Here is a 22,911-nt window from a genome sequence, read left to right as displayed (position 1 = left end):
ATATGACATCTCTTCCTGGACAGAATCACTGGCCCCTGTCTCCCTGACTCGTCTTCCATCTCCTTCTGCACACCCTGCACATGTAACCAGCAACTAGTTCTGCAGTCAGCTGTCAGGTCACCACCCAGCCGCTGTCCAGAACCTTCAAGGACTCCCGAGAGCCTATCCAGGTTCAGACTCCATCTCCATTCCCATCTTCGTGCTGCAGTCACTAAGTGCCCCTGGACTCTGGGTTGGCTTTAGCCTGGCATTCAGGGCCTCCCAGGCCTGCTTCCTTCCCACAGAACTGCTGCCAACCTGAGCCACACCTGACCGCTGGGCCCTTCCCTGCATCAGAAATGTCCTCCCCACCTCGTCCACCCCGGTGCTGGAGGGCCAGCTCCAAACCCATTTCCTTGGGGACTCCTTGGGGCCCTGAGTCCTTGCCTGCAGAGTGCTGCCTGGAAAGGGCAGCAGCGACATCACCCATGGGGGCCTGGACAGCAGAGACGTGGGGAGAAGAAAGTTGAACATAGCCTTTGGGTACGTGAAGCCTGGTGCTTGGGGATCGTTCAGGCTTCAGGGACCTCTACTGGAGGCTGCGCTGCAAAGCCAGAGGTGAGGATGAAGCCATGGCTGAGGCTGGAGGCTGCGTGTGTGGCCCCCAGGGCAGAGGTGCTCTTCTGTCCTCAGCAGTGTCCTCAGCATGGGCCCCGGCGGGCTAGATGCCCAGCCAGTCCAAACATGACACTAAGCACCAGCCTGCAGGCACCTCCTGTTTCCCAGGCAGTGGGCAGAAGACCCCTTTCTGCTCCCCCGGGATGGGACAGGCAGGGTACAAGCCACCCCCAACCCTCCCCAGGCTGTGAGTGCCTGCCCTGGTGGCAGAGATCTGGGCCACCAAGACCCTCCCTCCTCAGGCCCCACCCCGAGGTGGGGGGAGGGGGGGAGAGGCTGAAAATGACACAAGAGTCTGACACAGCCAAGGAATCAGGCACTATTTTTTATAAAAACGCATAGTATCCTTTTTCACTCTTTAAAATCACATTCAAAAATCGGCAGAGGAACGCCCCGGGGAGTGTAGATGGGAGGGGAGGGCCCGCCAACCCAGCCCCGGGGGAGGGCGCGACACCACACGGCAGCGACTGGCACGAGGGGGCATGCTGCGGGCGAGGTGGCGCCCTGGGGGCGGCGGCACTGACGGAACGTGGGGCTGGACCGCGAGGGGCGCGCCGGAGTGGGGAGGGCGGCCCCACCCGCCCCTCGCACTGTGCCGTCCGGCCCAGGCCGGCCCCCGACGGTTCTGAGCAGAAGAGGCCCTGCCCAGCCCAGAGGAAGGGGGCTCGGGGCCAGGCGAGGCCAGCGTGGCACAGCCCCGAAGGTGCCTTTCTGTGGTCCCTGAGCCTGGGCGCTTGGGTAGGAAGAGGGGGGTAGCTGGGATGGGGGCAGCAGCAGCCCCTGCCAATGCCACCCCTCCTGGCCAGGCCCCACTGTGTCCAGGGAAGGTGGGCAGGGAGGCAGCCAGTGACACGGGGGCTCTTCCCCAGAAAGGGTGCAGGAGCCGAAGTCACGTGGAAGGCCCTGGGGTCAGCGAGTCCACAGGCTCCTTTATCTACCGACTGGCTGGAGAGCAGGTCAGTGCAGGCCTGTGTCCCAGTCGACGCAGGAGGGGCCGCGGTGGGAGCTTCAGGTAGCCTCCTTGTGCTGCAGCCTCCCCTGGGTGGGGCCGCCGGGCCACCCAGCTGTGCTGTAGGCACAGAGCTTGGGGGGAGGGGGGGTGGCAGGCCCAACTCCAGGCGACACCGTCCCTGGGGAAGGGTGGGAGGGCGCTGGGGGCTGCTGCTCTCCCTGTGTGGGGGAGACACAGGAGCGGAGGCCCCTGGGGGCAGGGTAAGGTGGCTGAACAGTGGCTGGGTGGGTGGCAGCGGGAGCCAAGGCAAGCGGGCCCCTCCCTGGGGGCTGGGCCAGGCTGGGGCCACAGGAAATCACAATAATTACAAAATAAAACCTTTTCCGCTTGGCGGGAAAACAAATAATAAAAATCCAACAAAATAAATTAGAGGTTTATAAAAGGCGGGCGGGCAGAAGGGTGGCCGGGCGAGCGGGCGGCAGGTCAGAGGCCGTTGGCGCTGCCGCGCTGTATCAGTGGCACCTTGCTCAACTCCACGACGGGTGAGCGCGGCTTGTTCTTCATCTTGGGCACCCGCTGCACCAGCTGCTGGGCCTCGCGGTAGGCGTCGCGCAGCTCCTTCTTCCACTGTACCAGCTCTGGGTCACTCTGCGCGCACACTGGCTGTTAGGCGGGGCCCCGGCCCTTCTGGCCCCGCCCCGTCCGACGCCGCCCCAGTCATTCTGGCCCCGCCCCGGCTCCATCCCGGCCCCACCCCGGGTCCCCACTCACGTCGCACTGCAGGACGAACTGCTTGCCGCCTCGGATCTTGAGGAGCAGGCACTTTCGCTCCTTGATCTGCGTCTCCTCCACCGACTGGATCTCCTCCATGGTCAGCAGGCTCTGCTGCAGGGCGGGGAGCGGGCGGTGAGGGCCTGGGACCGGCCCGCCCATCCCAGGGGTTCCCGGCCCCGGGCTGCTCCTTACCGGGGCCTCGCCCTCGCCCCGCCATTCGAGCCGGTTGGGGAACAGGTAGAAGTACCGCCGCTGCCACTGGGTCAGGAAGGGATTGCCCATCTTGGACATGTAGCCATGCATGATGCAGTCCTTGCCCAGGGCGTAGTCTGACGTGAGAGAGCAAGAGAGGGGCACTCAGCCGGCTGCCCAACCCGGGTCTGAGTCCTGGATCAGCTGCTCTTTGGCAGGGACCCCGGCTGACACCTGAGCCTGCTTCCCATCTCTAGAGCGGGCAGTGGGTGCCCATGGCAGCTGCTGACCCTCACCTTCCTCGTGGCCCAACTGCTTGTTTTTGGTTTTCTTGCGGGCCTCCAGCCGGTCCGTCTCGGCGTTGATGGTGTCAAAGACAGTCTCTGCGACCTCCTGCTGCCACCGCTCCGAGATGGTCAGGGGGAAGTTGCGGTAGAGCTCCTGGTCACTGTCCAGTAGCTTCACCAAGAGGGTGGAGAAGGGACGGCTCTCAGCCACAGGCCAGCCCGGCCGCAGGGCCCGGGACATGGTGGTCTGATCCAATGGCCACCCCTGGGGACGTGTGGGAAGCAGGAGCCCGAGGCCCACCAGGCAGATGGGGCTGACATGGGGATCTCATAGGGCCACAGGACGGAGGACACTGCCAGCCGTGCTCAGGGCTGGGAGGCCAGGCCAGGCCCCATACCTTGATTCCTTTTGTGTCCTCCTCATCAAAGGAGCCAATGTCGAAGGCGTCGGCTGCATTCACCTCCCCTCGTGGGGGGATCAGTGGGGGCGGGTACTGCAGTGGAACAGGGGCTAGGCATCAGGACCGAGCAGGGGCTCCTGAGCACACCACCCGGCCCCGGCTCTGGGCTGTTACCTTTTGCAAGAAGACCATCTGCCAGTCCAGGGAACGGAAGAAGGGGCTCTCCTTCACCTCCTGGGCCCTGTGGGAAGAGTGGGTCACTGGGGCTTGGCACCACCCAGGTTGGGGGGGCAAGGTCTGGGCTGCGGGACAGGCAGCCTAGGTTTAACTGCTGGTTTAGCCATACTCTGGCTCTGCAACCTTGGGCAAGTTCCTTAAACCTCAGCCTGTTTTCTCATCTTTCAAATGGGGAGAACAGCAGTTTCCACGGCATAGGGCTGTGGTGAGTTTAATACTGGGAATCTTGCAACATCACGCCCAGTGCTTAGTAAATGTTTAATAAACATAAAAAGCTGCTGTCATCATCATTAGCAACATCATCTTTGTCCGGTCTGTGCCCACCCCCAGCAGCTGTATGGCAGGCACTCTCCACTTGGGAACACTGGGCAGGGCTGCCCTGGCCCCAACTTGTGAACTCTGCCAAGTAGGCTGGGACCACAGATTGGGGGGGATCCAGTGACAGGACACAGCCTCAGAGGAACACGGGCAGAGGCTCAGGCAGGCTGCCCCAGCAACCCTTGCAGACACCTAGACACCGCAGTGTGGACATCACCCAGCAGGGCGGGAAGGCCTGGTGTAATGGCCGGGGTCCCGGGCACTCACCCTCGGCCCAGGCAGCCTAGCCTCCGGTTGACATCCCTCTGCAGCAGCCCCTCCAGCAAGGAGCGGAGCTCAGGGGAGAAGGAGTCGGGCAGCTCCACAGCCTGCAGGGAGGAGGGGACGTTGGCAGGGGCCCACCCTGGCCCCCATCACAGCTCTGGGCCTCCTGAGGCTGCATGAGGCAGGGGCGGGCAGGTCCAGGCCCCCAGCAGAGAGCTTCCGGATGGCCCTAGCAGGCATGTTTGCTCTGACAGCGTGGGGAAGGGAGAGCATATGGGGCCAGAGGGTGGGCTGCTGGCAGCCAAGACCCTGATGCCCACATGAGACCCCAGCTGCACTATGGCCCCTCATGAGCTCCACCCAGCCTCCCCGGTTTGGGACCCTCCACGCACCATTGTTAATGTCATTCTGTCGATCTCATGCTTGTCTTTGGTCTTGTGCTGCCGGAAAGGGCTATGCCTGGGCAAGAAAAGCCAAAGTCCAAGGTCAGAGAATGGGAATGTGCAAACTGAGGCAGGCTGCATGAGTGCCTGCTAAGTCACTTCAGTCGTGTCTGACCGCGCGACCCTATAGACTGTAGCCCGCCAGGCTCCTCTGTCCTTGGAGATTCTCCAGGCAAGAACACTGGGGTGGGTTGCAAAGAGTCCGACATGACTGAGCGACTGAACTGAACTGAACTTGCCATGCCCTCATCCAGGGGATCCTCCTGATCCAGGAATCGAACCCACAACTCTTATATCTCCTGCACTGACAGGCAGGTTCTCTACCACTAGTGCCACCTGGGAAGCCCATGAAGATCCTTACCAAAGCCAGGGATGGTGCCACCCCTGACAGCCCGGCAGCAGGGGGCCCCCCACCCCAGCCCTGGGGGAAAGCCTGTTTCTGTCCTGTGCACCCGCCCTGGGACAGCCTGCTCACCCTCGCAGCAGCTTGAAGAGCATGCAGCCCAGGGAAAACCAGTCAGCACTGCTGTCGTAGGCCACACCCTTCTGTAGAACCTCGGGAGCCATGTACCCGTGGGTGCCCCTGGCGGAGGAAGGAGGCCATAAGCGGGCCGGTCGGAGGGTGCGGGAAGGGGGCGTGGGGCTGGGGCACTCACACACTGGCATGAGGCTTCTTCTTGGAGAAGTCACAGGCCAGGCCCAGGTCTGAGATGCGCACGTGGCCGTGCTCGTCCAGCAGGATGTTGGCCGGCTGTGGAGGAGGCTCAGTGAGTAGCTCAGGACAGGACCCGGCCGGGCAAGACACCAGCCGGGTGGCTGTCTAGAGGTAAGGGTGTCCAGAGACGGGCCTGGGTCGGGGCGTGGGGGTTGCAGAGGGGAGGAGCCAGGCAGGGAAGAGGGCGGGGCACGAAAGGGGGAGGAGCCAGGCCGGGAAGAGGGCGGGGCCACGGCGGGAAGAGGGCGGGGCGGCGCCTCACCTTCAGATCCCGGTAGACCACGAAGCGGTTGTGCATGTGCTCCAGGCCCAGGATGATCTCCGCGGCGTAGAAGCGCATGTCGGCCTCGGAGAAGACCCCGTGCTGGGACAGGTGGTAGTGCAGGTCCCCGCCTGAAGGAGGCAGCCCGCAGGAGGGGGCGCTCAGCTCCCACCCCGGTCCCCAGCCCCGAGGTCCACCTGGGGCCAGGCTAGGCACTCACCGTTCATTAGATCCAGGATGAAGCTGAGCTTGTCTGGCGTGTGGAAGGCGTATGACATGCAGACGATGAACGGGCAGTCCTAGGAGGGGGTGGAAGAGGAGGTCAGCGCAGGCTGCACTGGGTTTGGAGCCGGGGGCTGAGGCGAGGCGGGCTGCCGCTCACCCCAGTGCTGACGAGCGACAGCATGATGCGCTCGTTCAGGGCCAGGGTCTCCCCTTGCTTCATCTTGATGCGCTTCTTGTCCAGACACTTCATGGCGTACCTGGGGGAGAGGGGTCGGTCCCTCAGTTGGTCTGCTGGCACCTGCAGTGCAGGGCCCCAGGGGTGCAGTGGGGTGTGGCTGGTCCTCAGGGCACCCCCCGGGGGGCCCTCCTCCCCCTCAGGCATCCCACCCAAGGCAGCGGACCCGGCGCTCACATCTTGCCCGTGTCGGCTTTCCGGCAGCCGTAGACCTCACCAAAGCCACCTCGCCCGATGATGCGGTGCACACTGAAGTCGTTCATGGTCAGCTGCGGGGGTGGCAGGCGGGGGAGTCACCACAGGCTGCCCGGGCCCCACCCTGGGAGCAGCAGGGTGTTCCCCCAAGGCCCCTGACCCAGGGCCACCCTTCCCAGGTGCCGCCCTGCCTGGAGCCATCCACACTGGGGTCCCAGCACCAAGCCCACAGCTGCCCCTGGGCGTTGAAGGTAGACTCCCCCGGCCGCCCCGGGCCCTGGGGAGGAGCAGCAGGGAGACGATTCTGCACGCCCACCCAGCCCACTCACGTGGATGTTGAGCTCCACATTCTTCCACTGGCAAAATCGTGTGAATTTATCACTGCAAGAGAAGAAAGAACCCAAGCTCAACTAAGCCTTAGAAAGTGAGTGAAATTGATGCTGGGAGCAAGCTGGCCTCACCCACTGCTATTGCCTGGGCTCCCAAACCTCAGAGTCCTCTTCCGGGCCTGCCAGGAAGAATGCCAACACGGGCTGCCCCCACCTGCCTCCCGGCAATACCAGCATTGTTATCAGTCTTTGGGTTTCTGCTTGGGTCAGATAAACTTAGAGGTGAGATCTTCCCATCTGACCCCGACTTCCTGCTACCACATCCACAACAAGGCTCATCTCATTTCCCTCCTTGCATACGTCCAGTGACACACCACTCTCTCCCAGTGAAGCCCCTATGAGATGGCAGGGCAGCTGGGGCACATCAAGGAACATGCCCCAGGCTGGCTCTGGCCGTGAAGGCCACGGGGGCAGAGGGGTGGGCAGTGTGTCCTCGTGCCCATCCTTACCACCAGCCTGATACTTCTCATCCCCAGTGGGCCCAGCAAGGGGCTAGACAGTCGATGGGGGGAAAGACACATGGGTGGTCCCTCGCTCCCTTTAGACAGGGACGGGTTTTGAGGTGCCTAGTGCTGAGAAGGGCGGGGAGGGTGGGGGAGGTGGTGACCTCTCAGGAGTCCCCGCGCTGGGATGTAGACAGGCCCAGGTGCGCACACGCTGGACACTGACAAGCCGGCGGCTCTCCTCCAGGACATCCGCACCCCTTCTCAGAGCACCCCTTCTGCTCCTGCATGTGCCCCGCTCTCACCTCTCGATGAATTTCTGGAACACGTCTCCTCGGAGGTTCTGGCAAATTTCTTCGATATATGGCTAAGGGAGGGAGTGGGAGGTGGGTGACTGAGCCATAGCGAGAGCCAACCAGGCTTCCGGACTATGCCGCCCATGGGGGACCCTCGCTGGGCTGGGCGGGAGTGGGGACAAGCCCAGCACACACCTGGAAGAGATCTGGAGGCACCTGCTTCTTCACCAGATGGCCCTGGACGTGCTCGATGGCACTCTTCGAGAAGGGCTGGGGAAGGAGGGAGAGACGAGTGACTTCTCCATAGGGCCGGCCCTCCCATCCCCACGCCCAGGCCGGCACATGGGCCCCGGGCACTCACATGTGAACAGGCCAGCAGCTCCTTCATGATGTACGTGTCGAAGATCTCTCGGCTGTAGACCAGGCGCTCCTCCTCTGTTTCCAGCTTCTCATATTTCTTGATCTAGAGGACAAGATCCCCACAGGTGAGCCCTGGCCCAGCGGGGCGCGGGACTGTCTTACAGGTTCAATGAAAGCAGCCCAAGCCCCTCCCTTTCCCCACACGCAGCAGGGCCAAGCCAGCCCGGCCTCACCTCCTCGTAGAACTCCACCAAGGGCTTGGCCTCCTCCAGGTGCTTCAGGCAGAAGTCTCGGAAGAGCAGGTACCCTGAAAGCAAGCGTTTTGCGTCGGGCTGAGTCACAGCCCCACAGAGGTCATCCCATCACGGTGGGGGGTGTGGGCTTGGGGCTTCCTGGGCAGAAGTGGCCAAGGAGGTGGCAGACGTGGTCCCTGCCCTGGACGGAGGCTGGGCAAGGTGGCCTCGGAGGTCACCACCAACCGAAGAGTCTCAGATTCAGGGTCGGGGCGCCCGAGTTCCCACCCCTCTCAGAATCTGCTTCTTCTGATGGTGGCTGGAAAGCGGCAGGCGCCCTGGTGAGACAGAGTGTGGGGCTGACTCTGGCACCTGGCCCCTGCCCTCTCAATGCAGTCTGGAGCCTGCTTCTCCCCCAGGAGGGGGACACACCCAGCGGGCAGCTGGGCCGCGTCGGTGCAGTGAGATCTGCCTGGGCCAGGCCAGGGCTGCTGCGTGGGGGTTGGGGGTGCCCTGTCCTTGGACCTTACACCCCGCCTCCATCATCAGGCTGGCTCTCACAGCTGCCACTCCCAACAGGTGGACAGGGGCGGCAGGTCCACTGGGGGAAACCGAGGCTCAGGGAGACCTGTCAGGCAGGTGGAACCTGGCAGCCTGAGGGGAACTCAGGGCTCTCCTGCCCAGCGGCAGGTCCTGGGAAGGACACGGCAGAGGCTGTGTGCAGAGGGCTCCAGACAGCACGGCCTCTGGGGACGGCAGGGGGTGAGAATGGCTGCAGGAAGGGCAGGCAGGAGACCCTGGAGGACGCAGGCCAGGGGCCGGGCCCCAGAGCAGCCCTGGAGGGCCAGCAGGAGGAAGGGTGGTCCCGACTCCCTCGAGCCTGACATGGGTGCCCAGGCTCAAGCTGGGTGGCTTCGCACACCTCTGGGGGCCCTGCCCCCTCTGCCAGAGCTCTCGGCCACGGCTTCTGGTAAGGGCAAATGGGCCTTTCAACAGTGGACCTTGAGGAACTCGAGCCCCGGACTTCCCAGTGGGCAAGGGGCTTTTCATTGCCACCACCGCACCTGGGCCTCCAACAGTCTTGCACAGTGGCGCTCCAGAATGCTAGCTCTCAGGCGAGGCTCAGAGAGGGGCAGCGATGTGCCCAAGGTCACACAGCGCAAGCAGGGGACCCACGCTGCAGGCCTCCTTGACACACAGACTCCCTAGGCCTGACCTCCGGGCCAGGCCACTCCCATTTCAGAGCCGAGGTCCCTTCTCCGGGAAAGGCCGAGTCAGAGCTGTGGGCGGCCGGGCCTGCTTCCCCGCGCCCCGCCTCCCCCTCCCGCGGGTGCCCGCCTCTAAGGCCGGGGCCCTGGAGGCGGCGGCCGAGGGGCCTGCCGGCGCAGGTTGCTCACAAAGAGGGCCGTGGGGGCGGGGGCGACCGCAGCGGCAGGCGCCACAGGAAGGGCCCCGCCCCTTCCTGTCAGTTCCACCAACGGCCCCAGCAGCTGTGCCTGCGCCAAGGGGAAGCTGCAACTCTCGAAAACAAAAACCCCAAAGGAGGAACTTCCCTGGCGGTCCTGGAAGACTGCTGGGCCCCCACCCCGCTTCAGGGGCCTCCCGGGGCGACGGCCAGGGGCTGGGAGACGGTGGGTCCCGGCCCCCGCTGGGCTGCCCTGTGCTTCCCCCACGGTGGACGGGAGATCTCTTGGCAGAGAGGGGGCACACAGCCCGGTCAGCTGGGGTGGCATACAAAGGCGACCCCGGGGTCCTCCTGCCCCCACCCCCTGGTCTGGCAGCCGGACTGGGAGGTGGGGTGGATGCCCTGGGCTTGGCAGAGCCCCCGCCATACTCACCCAGCTTCTGGGAGAAGATCTTCTCGAAGGTCACCTCGCCCCGGTCCTCCAGGTACTTCTGCATGACGCTGCGGATGCTGGAAGACAGGGCGGGTGGTGGTGACCCAGAGTCCCCATGGCTCCCGCCAGGCCTGCTGGCCCTGCTCCCCTGGAGGGTGGCTGCATCTGCCCCTGGAATCTGCAGTGGAGGGCACTGCCAGTGGCTGTCATGCTCCCTTCCAGCAAGGCAGCCACCCCGTCAGACCTGACCGTGGGTCACACCAGTGGGACCCGAGGAAGCCTGTCTGCCCGCCAAAGCTCCGTCTTCCAAAGCTAGGGTGACCAGCAGGTGGCTGCTCAGAAGTCTGGTCCCAGCCCTTCCTCGTGCTGGCTTCAGGGAGTTGGCCGAACCTCAGAAGCCAGGCCTCACCCATCAGCAGATGATGGATCATGGAAATACGGCCCATCCTCACAATGGGATACCACTTGGCCATGAAACGGAGTGAAAGGCTGGTATACATGTGCCCCACAGTACGGACCAACCTGCGAGTGTTCCACCAAGTAACAGTCACCAAAGCCCACACATTATATGATTCCATTTATACCACAAGTCCAGAAGGGGCAGATCTACAGAAAGCAGATGAGTGAGTGTCAGAAACTGGAGAAGAAAAGAGGAATAACTTCTAATGGGCCAGGGTTTCTTTATAAGGTGATGGGAATGTTCTGGAATTAGGCAGTGATGAGGGCTGCATGACACAGTAAATGTACTGAAATCCACTGACTTTAGCAGTTCAACATGATGAATTTTCTGTCATGTGGATTATATTTCAATATTGGGGGAAGAAAAAAAGTCAAGCCTCAGCTCCCTTGTCCCTAATACCTAAAGTAGGACCCCTGGCCCTGAGCTGCCTCCAGGGCAGCGGAGGAGTGGGGGCTGCCCCTGTGACCACGGAAGCCCAGGTTATCACACTCCCCACCCCCGGTTATCTCACCCCCATCACCGAGTGCTCTGGGAAACTCACACCTGGCCAGGTTTCATGCCTCAGTGGCAGCTTGGTCTCCCCTCCTCTCCTTTCCTGGGCCACCTGCAGTCCCGCCCAGCCACCGGCTGCGGTCCCACCTGGCTCTCGAGATGCTCACAGGGCCTCAGGATATGGGGGGGCCGCCAGCAGGTCACGGGTGAAAAGGATGCTGTGTGCCCACCTCTCCATACCCCTGCCTGCCTCGTGGAGCCCAGCACAGGGCCCTGCTGCCCACCACCTGCTAGAAGGTGCCATGCAGCCCTGCCCCCCAGGGAGGCCCGCCCAGGGCACCGGTCCTACGTCTGCGATTCCGTGACATTAGAAAGCATGAGACGAACTGCATGGGGCCCAGTCAGTTGGAGGAGACTCAGGCAGGAAAGAACGTTCTGGGCCATTGGAGAGATCACGTGGAGGAGGTAGAACCTCACTGGGTTCCTCAAATGCAAACAGGATGTCGACAGGTGGTGAAGCCCAGGGTGGGTGGTAGACGTGGGGACAGGCACGGGAGGCCTGGCCGGGAAGAGCCACTGGGCAGGGAGGAGGCTCGACAGACCACACTTGGGAAGCTCGGTTGGGTGGCGGGTGAGTGGACGAGCTCTGTTGGAGGCAACATGGGGGGAAGCCCAGGTATCTGATGACGCGGGGCCAGGAAGGAGGGTTGAAACAAAGTGGGCTAGGGGCAGGCTAGGGGTAGATGGACAGACGGACAGAACTGACAAGGCCAGTTGGGGTTTTTGAGGGCCCATCAGAGAGGGGGCCTGAGGACAGAAGGCCAGTGCAACCAGCAGACCTTGCCCAGCCCCTAGCCCTAACCTAGGTTCACAGGTGGGGTGACTCCTGCCCTTTCCTTCTGAAGGGGTTGGGGTGGAGGTCCAGCCCTGAGCTGGCCAGGCCCTTGCCTGCACTTGAGCCACATGAGGCAAAGCGGGCGCACACAGAACCACTGTGGGCACAGGCCTGGAGCCGTGATCCCAGGAGCTCGGAGACCCTGTGACCCTCCCTGAGAACTGTCTCTAACAGGAGAGTGGGGTGCCGCTGACCCAGACGGCCCTCCTGTGTCCCCATCCTGTGACTGCAGCCGACAAGAGCCCCAGCTGAGGGCCAGGGGCCCGGTGGCCCTGAGCTACCACTTCAGAGCCAGTTCCGTCCCAGAAAGCGAGGACGCCCTCCACGGCCGTGGGGACTCCAAGGCTGGGCAGTGGCCCTGAGCCAGGCTGGCACACCCTCCCTCCTGGGGGCCACATACCCACTCACAGTCACCACCAGCCTCTGCCAAGGGCACGGCTCCTTGGTCCTGAGGGACTTTCAGGGACACTGGAGGCAAGACCCGACTCCAAGGCCCCCCAAGCACTTAACACATATCAGGAGTTTAAAAATCTGTGATACTGAGCAAGATCCAGCCCCCGCCCCAGGCCTGCAGACTAGAGACAGGAGCCCAGGGAGGCTGTGGGCCGCAGTGTGTGCCCATCCCTTCAGGCCCGCAGCCTGGCGGAGGGCAGCTCAGGGCCTCTCGTTTGGATGGGCACACAGGCTGGGTGGTGTGCTGGGCTGAGTACAGCAGGGGGGCCCAGTGCAAGGTAACGGAGGCTCAGCAGGTCCACAAGACCAGGCAGCCAGGAGGTATGGGTGTGTGGCTCTGGGGACCCCACAAGGGCCAGATTTCTCCTGGGAGGCGGACAGGAGGGCTGGGCCCTCAACCGCTCTGCGGTTCGGCTCTTGGGTCTCTGTGTCCACATCCCGTTCCTGGGTTTCAGGACCTCTTGGTCTATGGAAGGGGGATGGTAACGAGCAAGAAAGAAAAAAGTATCACAGAATGTTGATCCTCCACGGAGGGGGACGGTCAGAGGGGTGGTCAGGGGAATGTCCAGAGACAGGTAGGTGTGGGTGACAGGCAGAGCGACACCAGCCTGTCAGATGACCCCACGGGGCAGCTGGGTGTGGCCCCTGCAACAGTCACAGGGAAGCTCCTCCCCGCCCCCCAGCCCCGCCCCCCAGGAACCAGCAGGACTGGCCCAGGCTCAGCAAAGGTGGCACACGATGGGAATGCCCAGCGGGGAGCAGGGCCTCCACTTCCCTCTGCAGGGCCCCGTAGGCTGGACACACCAAGGCCAGGGAAACAGGCTCTCCAAGGGCCTGCCCAAGAACCAGCAGAGCCAGCAGCTCTTCTCTGGGCACCGCGCCGGGCACAGGCCTTTTCCTCCCTCCCAGGGGCTCTGCCCGCTGCCGGCTGGGGCCCGGGCGCAGCAAGCTAGACCCCGCCTCCCTCGGAAGACCGCACGGGGTGGATGGCCACAGCATTCTTCCCAGCCCGCAGCACTTCACTTTCTTCCTTAAAAAGAAAAAAATGTTTTCTAAATAAAATAAACAACCCCCCCACCCCAACCCCAATCAAACACGAGGTCAACCTCGGCAGTCCTTGAAGGGGAGGCCTCCAGGCAGCAACGTTAGGGTTTCCTGTCTGTTCCCACGGGGCTGGGGCCCAGGGAGCTGGCAGGTTAGGAAAGCGTGTCATGGGGGACACTCCTGCCAGGGTGGCAAGTACAGGCTGGCACGCGAGGCAGTGGCAGCCTCCTGGGCTGGGTCACCTTTGCCTCCTACCCCCGCGCCCTGATACTGGTGGAGTCTGAGTGGCGATGGGCCCACAGCAGCATTCCTGACCCCACCCAGGTCAATGACTCTGATATCCAGGAGCGTGCGGCCCCCAGATGGACATCGGGCTGTCGGGGGAGACCCATGCCTGCATCGTTCCTCTGTCCCTGCCCCCGAAGGACCCCCTGGCTCCCAGCCTCTCGGGGGAAGGGGCTCGGCCGACCTGGTTCCCGCAGTTGCCTGGTGTCCAGGCTTGGGCTCCAAATGGCTCTTCCCTCCTCCCTCCCAGAGGCCAGGCCAAGTTACAGACTTTAAATGTCCAGCTTCCCCATTGTAAAATGAGGATGTCAACAAACGCTGAATCGCCAACACTGAGCTGACCGCTGAGAAAGGCGGAGAGGACACGGCGATAGAAGAACGCAGCCTGTCGTGTTGGGCTGCCTTCTCCTGGAGGGAGCCCCCCTTCTAGAATCTGATCACACCTGCCATGTCCTCAGAGAGTGGGGCTATGACTGGACCCTTCCCCAGGGCAGGGCCAGTGAACATCTTCCCGAGCCCGAAGGGCTGGAACTCTACTCTGCTCACAGACCGGCCTGGGGGGCCCCGTGGGCAGAGCCCAATACCTGCCCTGCCAGGAGCAAAGGCCCCCCGGTGAGAGCTGCCTGGCGGCTGGGGAGACAGCACTTCCGGCCCGCCACCCCAGCGAGGGCTGGGGTGATGGGGCGGCAGGGGGAGGGCTGAGGGGGAGAGCTTCCGGCACCTTCTGGCGCCACGTGGTTCAAGGGGAAAGCTAAGTCCCTGGCTCTGTGGCATGGTGGCCTCCCAGATACACCCACTCAGAGTCAGAGACCGCAGCCTGTGTGGATGGGGTGGGACCTCAGGGTCGAGAGCAAACACGCTCATCTTGATGGTGAGGAAATCGAGGCCAGAAGACGCTGAGAAGCAGCACACCCTGAGTCCCAACCTAGCCAGTGGCAAGAAAATGTCCAGCCCCCCTCCCAAGAAAAGGCCTCTTTGGGAGAGCTGGGGGCAGGGTCCCAGGGGACCCCGGACTTGTATCCTGGCTGTGGGTGCCAATCAGGCTGGGGCAGCCCCAGCTGGCACGTGGCAGGGCCAGGGGCCGTGGTTCCTGTGCTCCTGGATGACAACATGCTAGAGCCACAGTGCAAGCTGGCCTGGGGGCTCTGCACTCGGGGGCAGCCACGCCACGAAGCGACACGCTCTGGGAGAGACGGCTGGCAAGCCAGCAGACCAGAGGCTGTCGCCACGGCCGGGGCACTCCTCTGGGGCATTTCCAGGAAACCTGGCACCACGGTGCCAAGAGGTATGAGGAAGTCCTCAGGGGCTTCTGATGAATATTTCTCAATGATTCTCCTCGGGGCTGACAACATCCTCAGAGCTCGAGGAAGGACCACATACCAAATGGGAAAAAACGACCGAATCGGCCAGCTCTGGAGCAAGTCCGGGGCCGGGAAAGAGAAGTGACACCTCGGGGCACCGCACCCATGAACCCACTGAGGCATGGCAGCCACAAAGTGACGGCTTGCGGGAAAAGACACTCCAGTGGCCTTGTCGCAGCCTGCCGCTCACTGCTCTTGTCCCGTGAGAACAAACCTGGAACAACTTCCAGGGCTCCCTGCCCTGCACTCCCAGGAAGACAGCTATCCGGAACCCCAAACCCAGAATGGCCTCCCTGCTCAGAGAACAGAGCAGCGGACACGTCAGCAACAGAAAACCCACTTCGGAAACCCCGCTCTTCAGCCAGTCAAGACACTACCCTGCCTGTTAACAGCGATGCAGAGGGCAGGTTACTGTCTTAGAAAAGTCTGCAGCCAAACGCCTCATTTTTTAGTATCTTCTGTTTGAAACAGATGAAGGATGACTTGGGTATAACTGTCTTCCGTAATCAGCAGAGGACATTGGCCCCTTGGGGCCACAGGGAAAAAAGAAGGGCAGGTGTAGGACTTGCCCGGTGGCCCAGCGGTTGAGATTCTGTGCTCTCAACGCAGGGGGGCCTGGGTTCGATCCCTGGTCAGGGAACTAGATCCCACATGCAGCCACAAAGATTCCTTATGTGCCAACTAAGACCCGGTGCAGCCAAAAGAAAAAATAATAAGGGCAGGTGTGATGGAGGCTGTGTTCTTCAAAGGCTCTCCGGTCCTCGTGGCTTCTGCTGTCTGTTCCAAGGCAGGAACATAATATCCTGGAGGCTCCAGCTGTGTGCACAGAGCCCGGCCCCTCTGCACAGCCTCCCCAGGTGCCCGCGGCGGGCAGGAAACGCCGCCCCAGACTGTGCCTACACCTGACGTCACCGGGAGTTTACTACTAAGGACTGATCGTGCATTAATAGGGCACGTTATTCCTGGCTTGACAGAGCCCAGATTCCCCGGCACGGATTCCAACCTGTCAAGCTCACGCTCCCTTCGAATCCATTTACTGAGAGAACGGCGGGCGGGCGAGCAACTTAATGGCAAAAATGCGAAATCCCATGATCTGGAAAGGAGAACAGATGGGGAAAGAGGTCCTGGAGACCCACTCCTGGGGAGAGCGGGGGGTGGGGGGGAGCTTCGAAGACCCGGAGGGGATGAGTGCCCTAAAAGATAATCTTATTTTCGGAGGCGAGGGACGGCGGGAGGCGGAGGGATAGGGTGGGAAAATGCTGCTACCGGAGCGGAACGTTCTGGGTAAGGGATAAAAGCCAGCAGGGTTTCTGCTGGTGATGGAGAAGCGGAGGGAGGAGGAAGCAAGAAAACCACCGCCTGCGCTTCTTCCCTCCGCAGACCAAGGGCAGGAAGTCCTGGGAGCGAAGAGTTAACAGGAACGAAGAAGCAGCGGAGGAAGAGCCGCGGGTCTGGGAGACAGGGAAGCCAGAAAAGGGCAGGAAGGAGGAAATTCATGGAGGGGGGAGGGACTGGGAAAGAAAGAGGCAAGAGAAGCACCCGGCTGCAAGAGGCACCCGGCTCTGACATCTGCCACTGGGGCTGCCGCAGTCACCAGGGAGGGCTGGGCATCTCCCGGGACCGCCCAGGCCGGACTCCCCCGCCAGGAGCCCAGAGATTAATTACACGAGGCCTCCGTGGTCATATTAAGCAAACGACGATCATTATGGGACCGTGGCCGCTGCTGGGAAAGACAGACAGCAGCTTCTCCGTAGAGCGGCATTGACCACAGACCCCGAGAGCCGAAGGAGCACGGCGGGGTGTGTGTGTGGCGAGGGGTCCATTGGTCAAGGGCAGCCCCCTCGTTGGACTGAGGTGGAAACTGAGGCAGGCTCGGCCAGGATAAGGGGTGTCCCTAGGGCCCAGGTGAGCTGGCACTGCAGCGGGATTGCAAGCCAGGTCTCCAGACTCCTGCCACACAGCTGCCTCCCTCTGCCAGAGGGCGAGAAATGAGTCTGTCTCCTTTGGATTCTATAGAGTGACAGAAGGGGAGGCCCCTGTGCCAACTCGAAGTGGCCCTGTGCCCAACAGCTCCTGTTCCCCAGTCCCGAGAAGTCAGAGCTGTGAGCCAGCCCAGCTCCCAGCCAAGCCACAACCCAGGCACCAGCCGCAGGGAGGCTGCCAAGATGGACCACCCCAAGGTGGGAACGGCTCCAAATGGCACCTTGTCCTAGGCAAACCACGGCCCTCCTCCCTGACCCCGATGTCGTGGCCGAGGGGAAGACGTGACCCCGGGCGGGGAGGGGACTGGGCCCTGTGAACCAAGACAGCTGATGGCGTGGGGTTGCCCTGTGGCTTCCAGGCCACCCTCCCCCCAGACCTATGGCTCCCTGGGCATGGGGGGCCAGCTGGCACACATTCCTCAAGAGAAGGACCAGGGTGAGCGCAGAGGTCCGGAAGGGTGTGTGGAAGACAGGACGCACAGCGGGGAAAGAGCACCTGGGAGCCCGGAGACCCCAAATTCAAACACCACTTCGCCTCTGTGACCAAGTCTCTTCCCCTCTCCAAGCCTCAGGTGCTTCGACTTATTAAGTGGGAAAATACCAGCTGCCGTGCCCGTTTCCTATGGTTGTGAAAAGGATAAAACGGGGTACAAAGCACTTTGCAAACAGGCAACTGTAAGATACAGTCATAACAACCTTCAGGGCAATAGGCGTCAGACCCAGGGGGTGTGCAGAGCATAAGGCAACGGGCAGCGTCCCCTCCGAGGTGGAAGGTGTGGATTCCGAGGCCCCTGCCCAGCCTCAGCTCACGGCGAGTGCATCGAGTGCACCTCACAGGTGCCGGCCATCCGCCCGAGGTCGTGCCGCCAGGTGGTGACCCTACCTGAGGACCCCTGGCCCCTGGCTCTCGGCCTCCTGCTGCCCCCCTCAATCTCACAGTCCCCCTGCCTTCAGACACCACGTGGTCCTGCTATTTCTTGAGCAACTACTACATGCAAGGCACGACCTTGCCAACCTCGGGGGGTGGTTTTTTGGATCGGCTGAGATGACAGATGTCAGAAATAAATAAATTATTATGACTTCCACCACTACTCCTTTCAGCGCCGTCGATATCAAGGGTGTGACGGGGACAGAAAAAGAGGAACGTCTTCTTTCTCAGGGTTCTAACACCTGCAGAGCCAAGCCGAGGCGGGGCCCCACCGCCAGCAATGCATTCTGGGGCGAGATTACCCAAAAGCAGAGAGTTCCAGAAAAAGCCCCGCCTCACGCTTTGCAGAAGTCCAACCTGCTGGAGGGTCTCGAGGCCGCGGCCACCACGGAGAGCCACTTGTGCACCCCAGAGGCCAACTCCCCCATTTCCTCCCTCGTGGCTTTGTCATTTCTGAACTCATTTTTGTTCTAACTGTCGCTGCTCCCCGGACAGCCCCGGGCTGGCAGTCAGTCTGGTTCCTGTTTTGAGAAATCTGATTGCAAATGTCTGAGAAAAAAAGGGCCCTAACGGCCTTTGCAAAACGCAGACCAGTTTTCCTCTCCCCGGCCTGGTGTTCAGTCAATCCGAAACCCAGTGAACGGGCAGGAGAAAGCACTGGAGATGTCGGCACAGTACCCACCCCCCGAGGCCGTTTGGGCCCCGCTTCACTCAGGATGCCACAGAGTCACAGCCGTTATTTCACACCGTCCACATTTCACAGATGAGAAAACTGAGGCCCAGAAATGGGAAGGGACTTGCCCAAAGTCACATGATAAGACCAAGACAGCTAGGATGGGTCCAGGGTCCTGGCTGGCAGGGCATATGGCTCTTCAGGCAGAATGGCCAGACCCAGGCTCAGGTTAGAGTGGTGGACCCAACGTGGAACCACAAGCCAGAAGCCCTGATTCTGGTGGCCCAGCACCGCCCTGACTTACCTGTGACACTGGGCAGGCCACTCATGTCTGGGCCTTCAGCTTCCCTATCTGATCCACGGAGACAAAACCCCACCTGACCGACCGGCCCCCTGGGTTGTTGCGAGGCTCAAGGGATGGGACAATACTCTCAAAGCCATAACATGCTGGACAGCCTCAGCTACTGTCCCTACGCTGTCCACTCCTGCGCCTAAACCCTGAGCAGGTGAAACTTGGGTATCAGGTCAGTTATCTCCCAGAGAGGTGGCAGCTGTGATCCAGCTGCTGCAGACGTGCTGGGACATCCCCTGGCAAGCAGCACCCCCGGGCTGCACAGGCAGGACTCTCTCCGAAGTCGGAATTCCAGGGGAGAGGGACAGAGCTTCCGGGCGCACACCGGACCCTGCGCCCCACTGCTCCCCACGGCTCCCCCAGCCCCCAGAGTACTCTCAATTCCCACCCCAAGCCAGTGACCTGCCGGAAGACCGGGGAAGATCCCGGGAAGACTCGTCTGCCCCAAACCTCAAGGAAGGGTCCACCCGAGGGGGCCACGGTGGGGGCCGGTGGAACCCCAAAGAGGGTGGTGCTGGGAGTCGGGGCAGCGACAGGATGGACGACACAGTCGGGCCCGGGGAGATGAGCAGGCAGAGGTGGGGGACTCCACGGTGGGAAGCGGGGGACCCTGGGCTATCCAGAGGAGGATGAAGGGGGTGCACGGCGTCCCCGGGGGAGAAGGCAAGAGCGAGGGGGGCTGACGGAGAAGGGGGCCAGGCGGAGTGTGTGAAGCCAAAGGGAGGCAGGCAGAGCCGGCCCGGGGGCAGCGGGCGAGTCGGGGAGCCCGCGCAGCCGGAAAGCCCCCGCGCTGGGGCGCCCCGGGTGTTCGGTGCACAGGGCCGGGGGCGCCGGGGGCCGGGCAGGGCTGCCGGACGCCGGGCGCTGAGGGGGGGCTGAGGGGATCGCGGGGCCAGTGCCCGGGCGGCCGGGGCGCGGGGCTGCGGCGCCCGCCTCACCTGGGCTCGGGCAGCAGGATCTTCTTGCTGGCGCGCGCCGCCGGCGTGGCCTTGCTCTTCTCCATGGCCATCAGGTAGCTCACGTCGGCCAGCACTGCCTCCAGGTCCGCCATCTTGGCGGCGGCGGCGGCCTCTCCCGCCGCTCGGCTCCGCTCCGCTCCGCTCCGCGCGCTCGGCCCGGCCCGGCCGCTCCGTCGGCCTCGGGCGCCGCCGCCCGCCCGGCCCCGCTCGGCGCCCGCGGCTCCGCTCGGCGCGGCTCACAGGCGGCGCCGCCCCATGGCGCCGGCTCGGGCCCGGCCCCGGCTCGCTCGGCTCCCGCCGGGACTGCAGTCGGGCCGCCGCCGCCGCCGCCGCCGCCCGCCGCCGCCCGCGCCCCGGAGCCGCCGCCGCCGCCTCCGGCCCCGCCTGCCGCGCACAGCGCCAGCGAGCCCGCGAGGGGCCGGCCGGGCGGGCGGCGGCGCCCCCTGGAGGCCGCGGGGCTGGACCGAGCCTGACCCCCGAGGCCACCCCGGCCTCGACTCTCCGCCCACGGCCCCCACCGGCCGTGACCTGTCCCCTGACCTGGGACACGACAGGGACCCTCGCCCGCAGAAGACCCTAGACCCAGACGTTGACCACGACTCGGGGCACAATTCGGCTCCCAGACGCCACGATAGACCACGGCCGGGACCCCAGACTTGGCATTGCAGAATGTGACCCCAGGGGCCATGATAGACCACGGCCCGGACCCCAGACTTGGCACTGCAGAATGTGTTCCCAGGGACATGGATCTCAGACTTTAGCTATAACCCCTGACCCCTGACCTTGGACACAGTTGGAAACCTGACACCAGACCCGATCACATTCCTGACCCCAGATTCCAAGCAGGAGCCTCAGAACTAGACCTTGGACCACCCCCTCTGACACCATGATCTCAGGTCACAATTCTGGACCCAATCCCCTTCACACCCAGACCCTGATGCTGACCCCTGACCCTTAACAGGACCCCAGATCCAGATTTGGGGCCACGACCTCAAACACTGATCCCAACCACAGACCATGACCTTGATCCCAGCTTGGTTGCTGAGCCCGACCTTGATTCCACCCCCAGATTCAGACCACTATCATGACTCCAAACCCTGGACTTGGGGGCAGAGCCTGGGCCTGGGCTTGGACCATCAGTCCCAGACCAGGGTTCTGGACCCAAAAATTTGGGACACAGGCCCAGGACCAAGACATCCAACCAGGACTCAAACGAGCCCTTAACGGTTCATCATGGACCTGGGACCTGATGACTGCCATCAGACTCCAGACTTACCCCAGTCCCAATCCCCACTCCTACTCCAGACCCAGTCCAGGCCCCAGGACTCCCACTCAAGACTGAGGACCATGCACCAAAACCCCCCTCCCTGGGCCAGAATTATCATGATTCCAGAAAACGGGATCCAACTTCTCTCAGCCTTTGGTGGGGGGGGGGCCGGGTCATGGGGGTCACTGGACTGCCTGGCAAGGGAAATTTACTCTGATGAGACTGCATGGTGGAGGTGGAGGGGATCCATGTATCACAAAGCAGCACCCCATCTCAGTGCGCTGCTCTTAAGAGCCTCTCTGTGTTTTCCAAGGTGACAAGATTCCCTCCCAGTCCTGGGCACATGGAACCAAAGCCTCATGCCAGTTTGTGGGTCAGTAACCAGGACCTTTTTGCAAAGCCTAGGATTCTCCACCACCATTGTCATGTGCACTCCTCAGGCTACCTTCTGAGATCAGCCTTGGCAGAGCCTGGAACCAGAGCACATCAGTCAGGATGGTGAGGTCCCCTTCTCAGCGGGTGACGCCACCATCCACCCAGACACTCAAGCCAGAACTCCAGGCATTACCCTTGACTCCTCTGTCTCCCTATGCCCTAATCTATCACCATACCCTCTCACCTGGCCTCCTGAGAATCTTCTTAAACCTGTCCGTAGGTCGTTTGCTGGAGCTTCGCGTGACACAGATCGTCCCGCAGCCAGGCCTCTGAGGGCCGGGGCGCCGGGCAGGACCATGCGGCTTCCCCGAGTCTTGGGAGGCTGCTGCCGAGACCGGACTGGGCAAGATGCTCCCGGGACCTGAACGCGTAGAGGGCAGCGGCCTGCTTTGGCCTCCGCCACGTTGTTGAGACCTCAGGAGGCTCCAAGCGGCCCCGAGTCTGCTTTTCCATGCTAGGAGACGGGGCGATGGGGGTGGGGGCTTTTGAGTTTATCGACTGTGTGTCAGGGAGTTTCTAATGCGGGGATTTTGTGCGTGTGAAAGGGAAAGGCTTCACCGTGTACAGCACGTATGCCGACCATGTCGTGGTGTGAAATCAGGTCCACGCGAGGGTGCCATTTCAGGTGTAGATCTTGATAACTATGTCATGGTGCAGAATTTGGCGGAAATGAGTATCACCATCCTTGCAGGTGAGTTTTCATGTTCTTACAGAAAGGATCAGTTGCCTCGAGATTTTAATGTTTTAGTCATCTAATAGAGTAATTAAGCGTTCCTTACCCAGTTAGATTGTGAGTCGGAGGCGAAAATGTAGAACTGGGCTTAGTTGCCCTCAGAACAGTGAAGGGTTAGCACCTCGGCGCCACGCAGCATTCCTTACGCGGTTTTCTTACCGCCTTTGTGTTGCCCATTCACTTTTGGAAACTAGTGGATGTGGTGTCAAAAAAGGCGTAAACCAAACACTTGCGCAGCTTATTTTCCTACCCTTGTATTTGATATCTTCGGTGTAGGAGCTGCGTAAGTAACATATACTCATAAATTAAAAAAAAAAAAAAAAACAAAAAAAAACCTGTCCGCTTCTGAGGATCCCCAGGGCTCCTGCCCTAATACAGGCCCTGACCAGAGATGCCTCTCTCGAATCTTGATCTGATAGATTTACTGTCTACTTAGCACTGAGAAGCAGTGCTCCAGGCCTTCTGGGGATGCTGAGAGTGGGGAATTCAGAGGGGACTCCAGGCCCCCACCCGACTCTGCCGAAAGCAAATCACGTGAGCAAGTTCCTTAACCTGCAAGTCAAAGTCTTGGATGACTGAGTCCTGCTCCCCTCTCAGGCCAGTGTTGCCATCACCCCCTAAGCCCGAGGTACACCCCCCACCAGCCTGTCCATCAGCTCTTACCCCTGGGCCTTTGTTCCTCCCTCTGTCTCGAAGCACTCTGTGTGTCCTCTTCCCTGGCTAACTCCTGCTCATCCTTTAAGACCTACCTCCTCCAGGCCACTCTCCCCAATCCTTGCTCCCAATTTGTGTACATCTCCAGTTCTGCACTTAGTACCTGTTTCCTTGATTTGAAAACATCATTAATTGCAAGATGCATGTCATTTCAAGTTTTTG

At 62.0% G+C, this 22,911-nt stretch overlaps 1 protein-coding gene and 1 non-coding gene across 4 annotated transcripts; one reads left to right on the top strand and one right to left on the bottom strand.

Moving 5' to 3' along the window:
- Window positions 1-969: 969 nt before the first annotated feature.
- GRK2 (G protein-coupled receptor kinase 2) lies at window positions 970-19,913 on the bottom strand. Of its 3 annotated transcripts, none has more exons than XM_043451106.1 (21): window positions 19,580-19,913; window positions 9,717-9,793; window positions 7,879-7,952; window positions 7,647-7,748; window positions 7,481-7,555; window positions 7,295-7,356; window positions 6,487-6,538; window positions 6,140-6,231; window positions 5,885-5,984; window positions 5,723-5,801; window positions 5,503-5,633; window positions 5,182-5,276; window positions 5,001-5,108; window positions 4,475-4,541; window positions 4,086-4,186; window positions 3,438-3,504; window positions 3,261-3,356; window positions 2,872-3,034; window positions 2,576-2,712; window positions 2,381-2,494; window positions 970-2,257 (listed from the first exon to the last, which is right to left on the bottom strand). In XM_043451106.1, the coding sequence occupies exons 1-21, from the start codon at window positions 19,690-19,692 to the stop codon at window positions 2,093-2,095; spliced, it is 2,070 nt and encodes a 689-aa protein (XP_043307041.1). In that variant the 5' UTR covers window positions 19,693-19,913; the 3' UTR covers window positions 970-2,092. The 3 variants fall into 3 exon arrangements, with proteins under 3 accessions (XP_043307041.1, XP_043307042.1, XP_043307043.1); XM_043451107.1 differs by having other exon boundaries at window positions 2,381-2,491; window positions 19,580-19,906; XM_043451108.1 differs by lacking the exon at window positions 19,580-19,913 and adding an exon at window positions 10,239-10,309.
- Window positions 19,914-22,194: 2,281 nt separating this feature from the next.
- LOC122431504 lies at window positions 22,195-22,331 on the top strand. The gene has a single exon (XR_006266528.1). It is a non-coding gene; the product is annotated as a small nucleolar RNA SNORA13 (small nucleolar RNA).
- The last annotated feature ends 580 nt before the right edge of the window (window positions 22,332-22,911 follow it).

The sequence above is a fragment of the Cervus canadensis genome, chromosome 29, assembly GCF_019320065.1.
Source record: "Cervus canadensis isolate Bull #8, Minnesota chromosome 29, ASM1932006v1, whole genome shotgun sequence".
Lineage (NCBI taxonomy): Eukaryota > Metazoa > Chordata > Mammalia > Artiodactyla > Cervidae > Cervus > Cervus canadensis.
The sequence above is the reverse complement of the archived record's forward strand: the minus strand, read 5'-3'. Positions and strand labels throughout refer to the sequence as shown.

Bases quoted from the DNA above. Each gene is read 5' to 3' on its own strand.
- GRK2 (XM_043451106.1), bottom strand. From the start codon at position 19,692: ATGGCGGACCTGGAGGCAGTGCTGGCCGACGTGAGCTACCTGATGGCC. The intron at 5,109-5,181 runs GTGAGTGCCCCA...TTCCTCCGCCAG, and splicing joins AAGAAGCCTCATGCCAGTGT to GGGCACCCACGGGTACATGG. The intron at 4,187-4,474 runs GTGCGTGGAGGG...TCCTCCCTGCAG, and splicing joins ACAGAATGACATTAACAATG to GCTGTGGAGCTGCCCGACTC.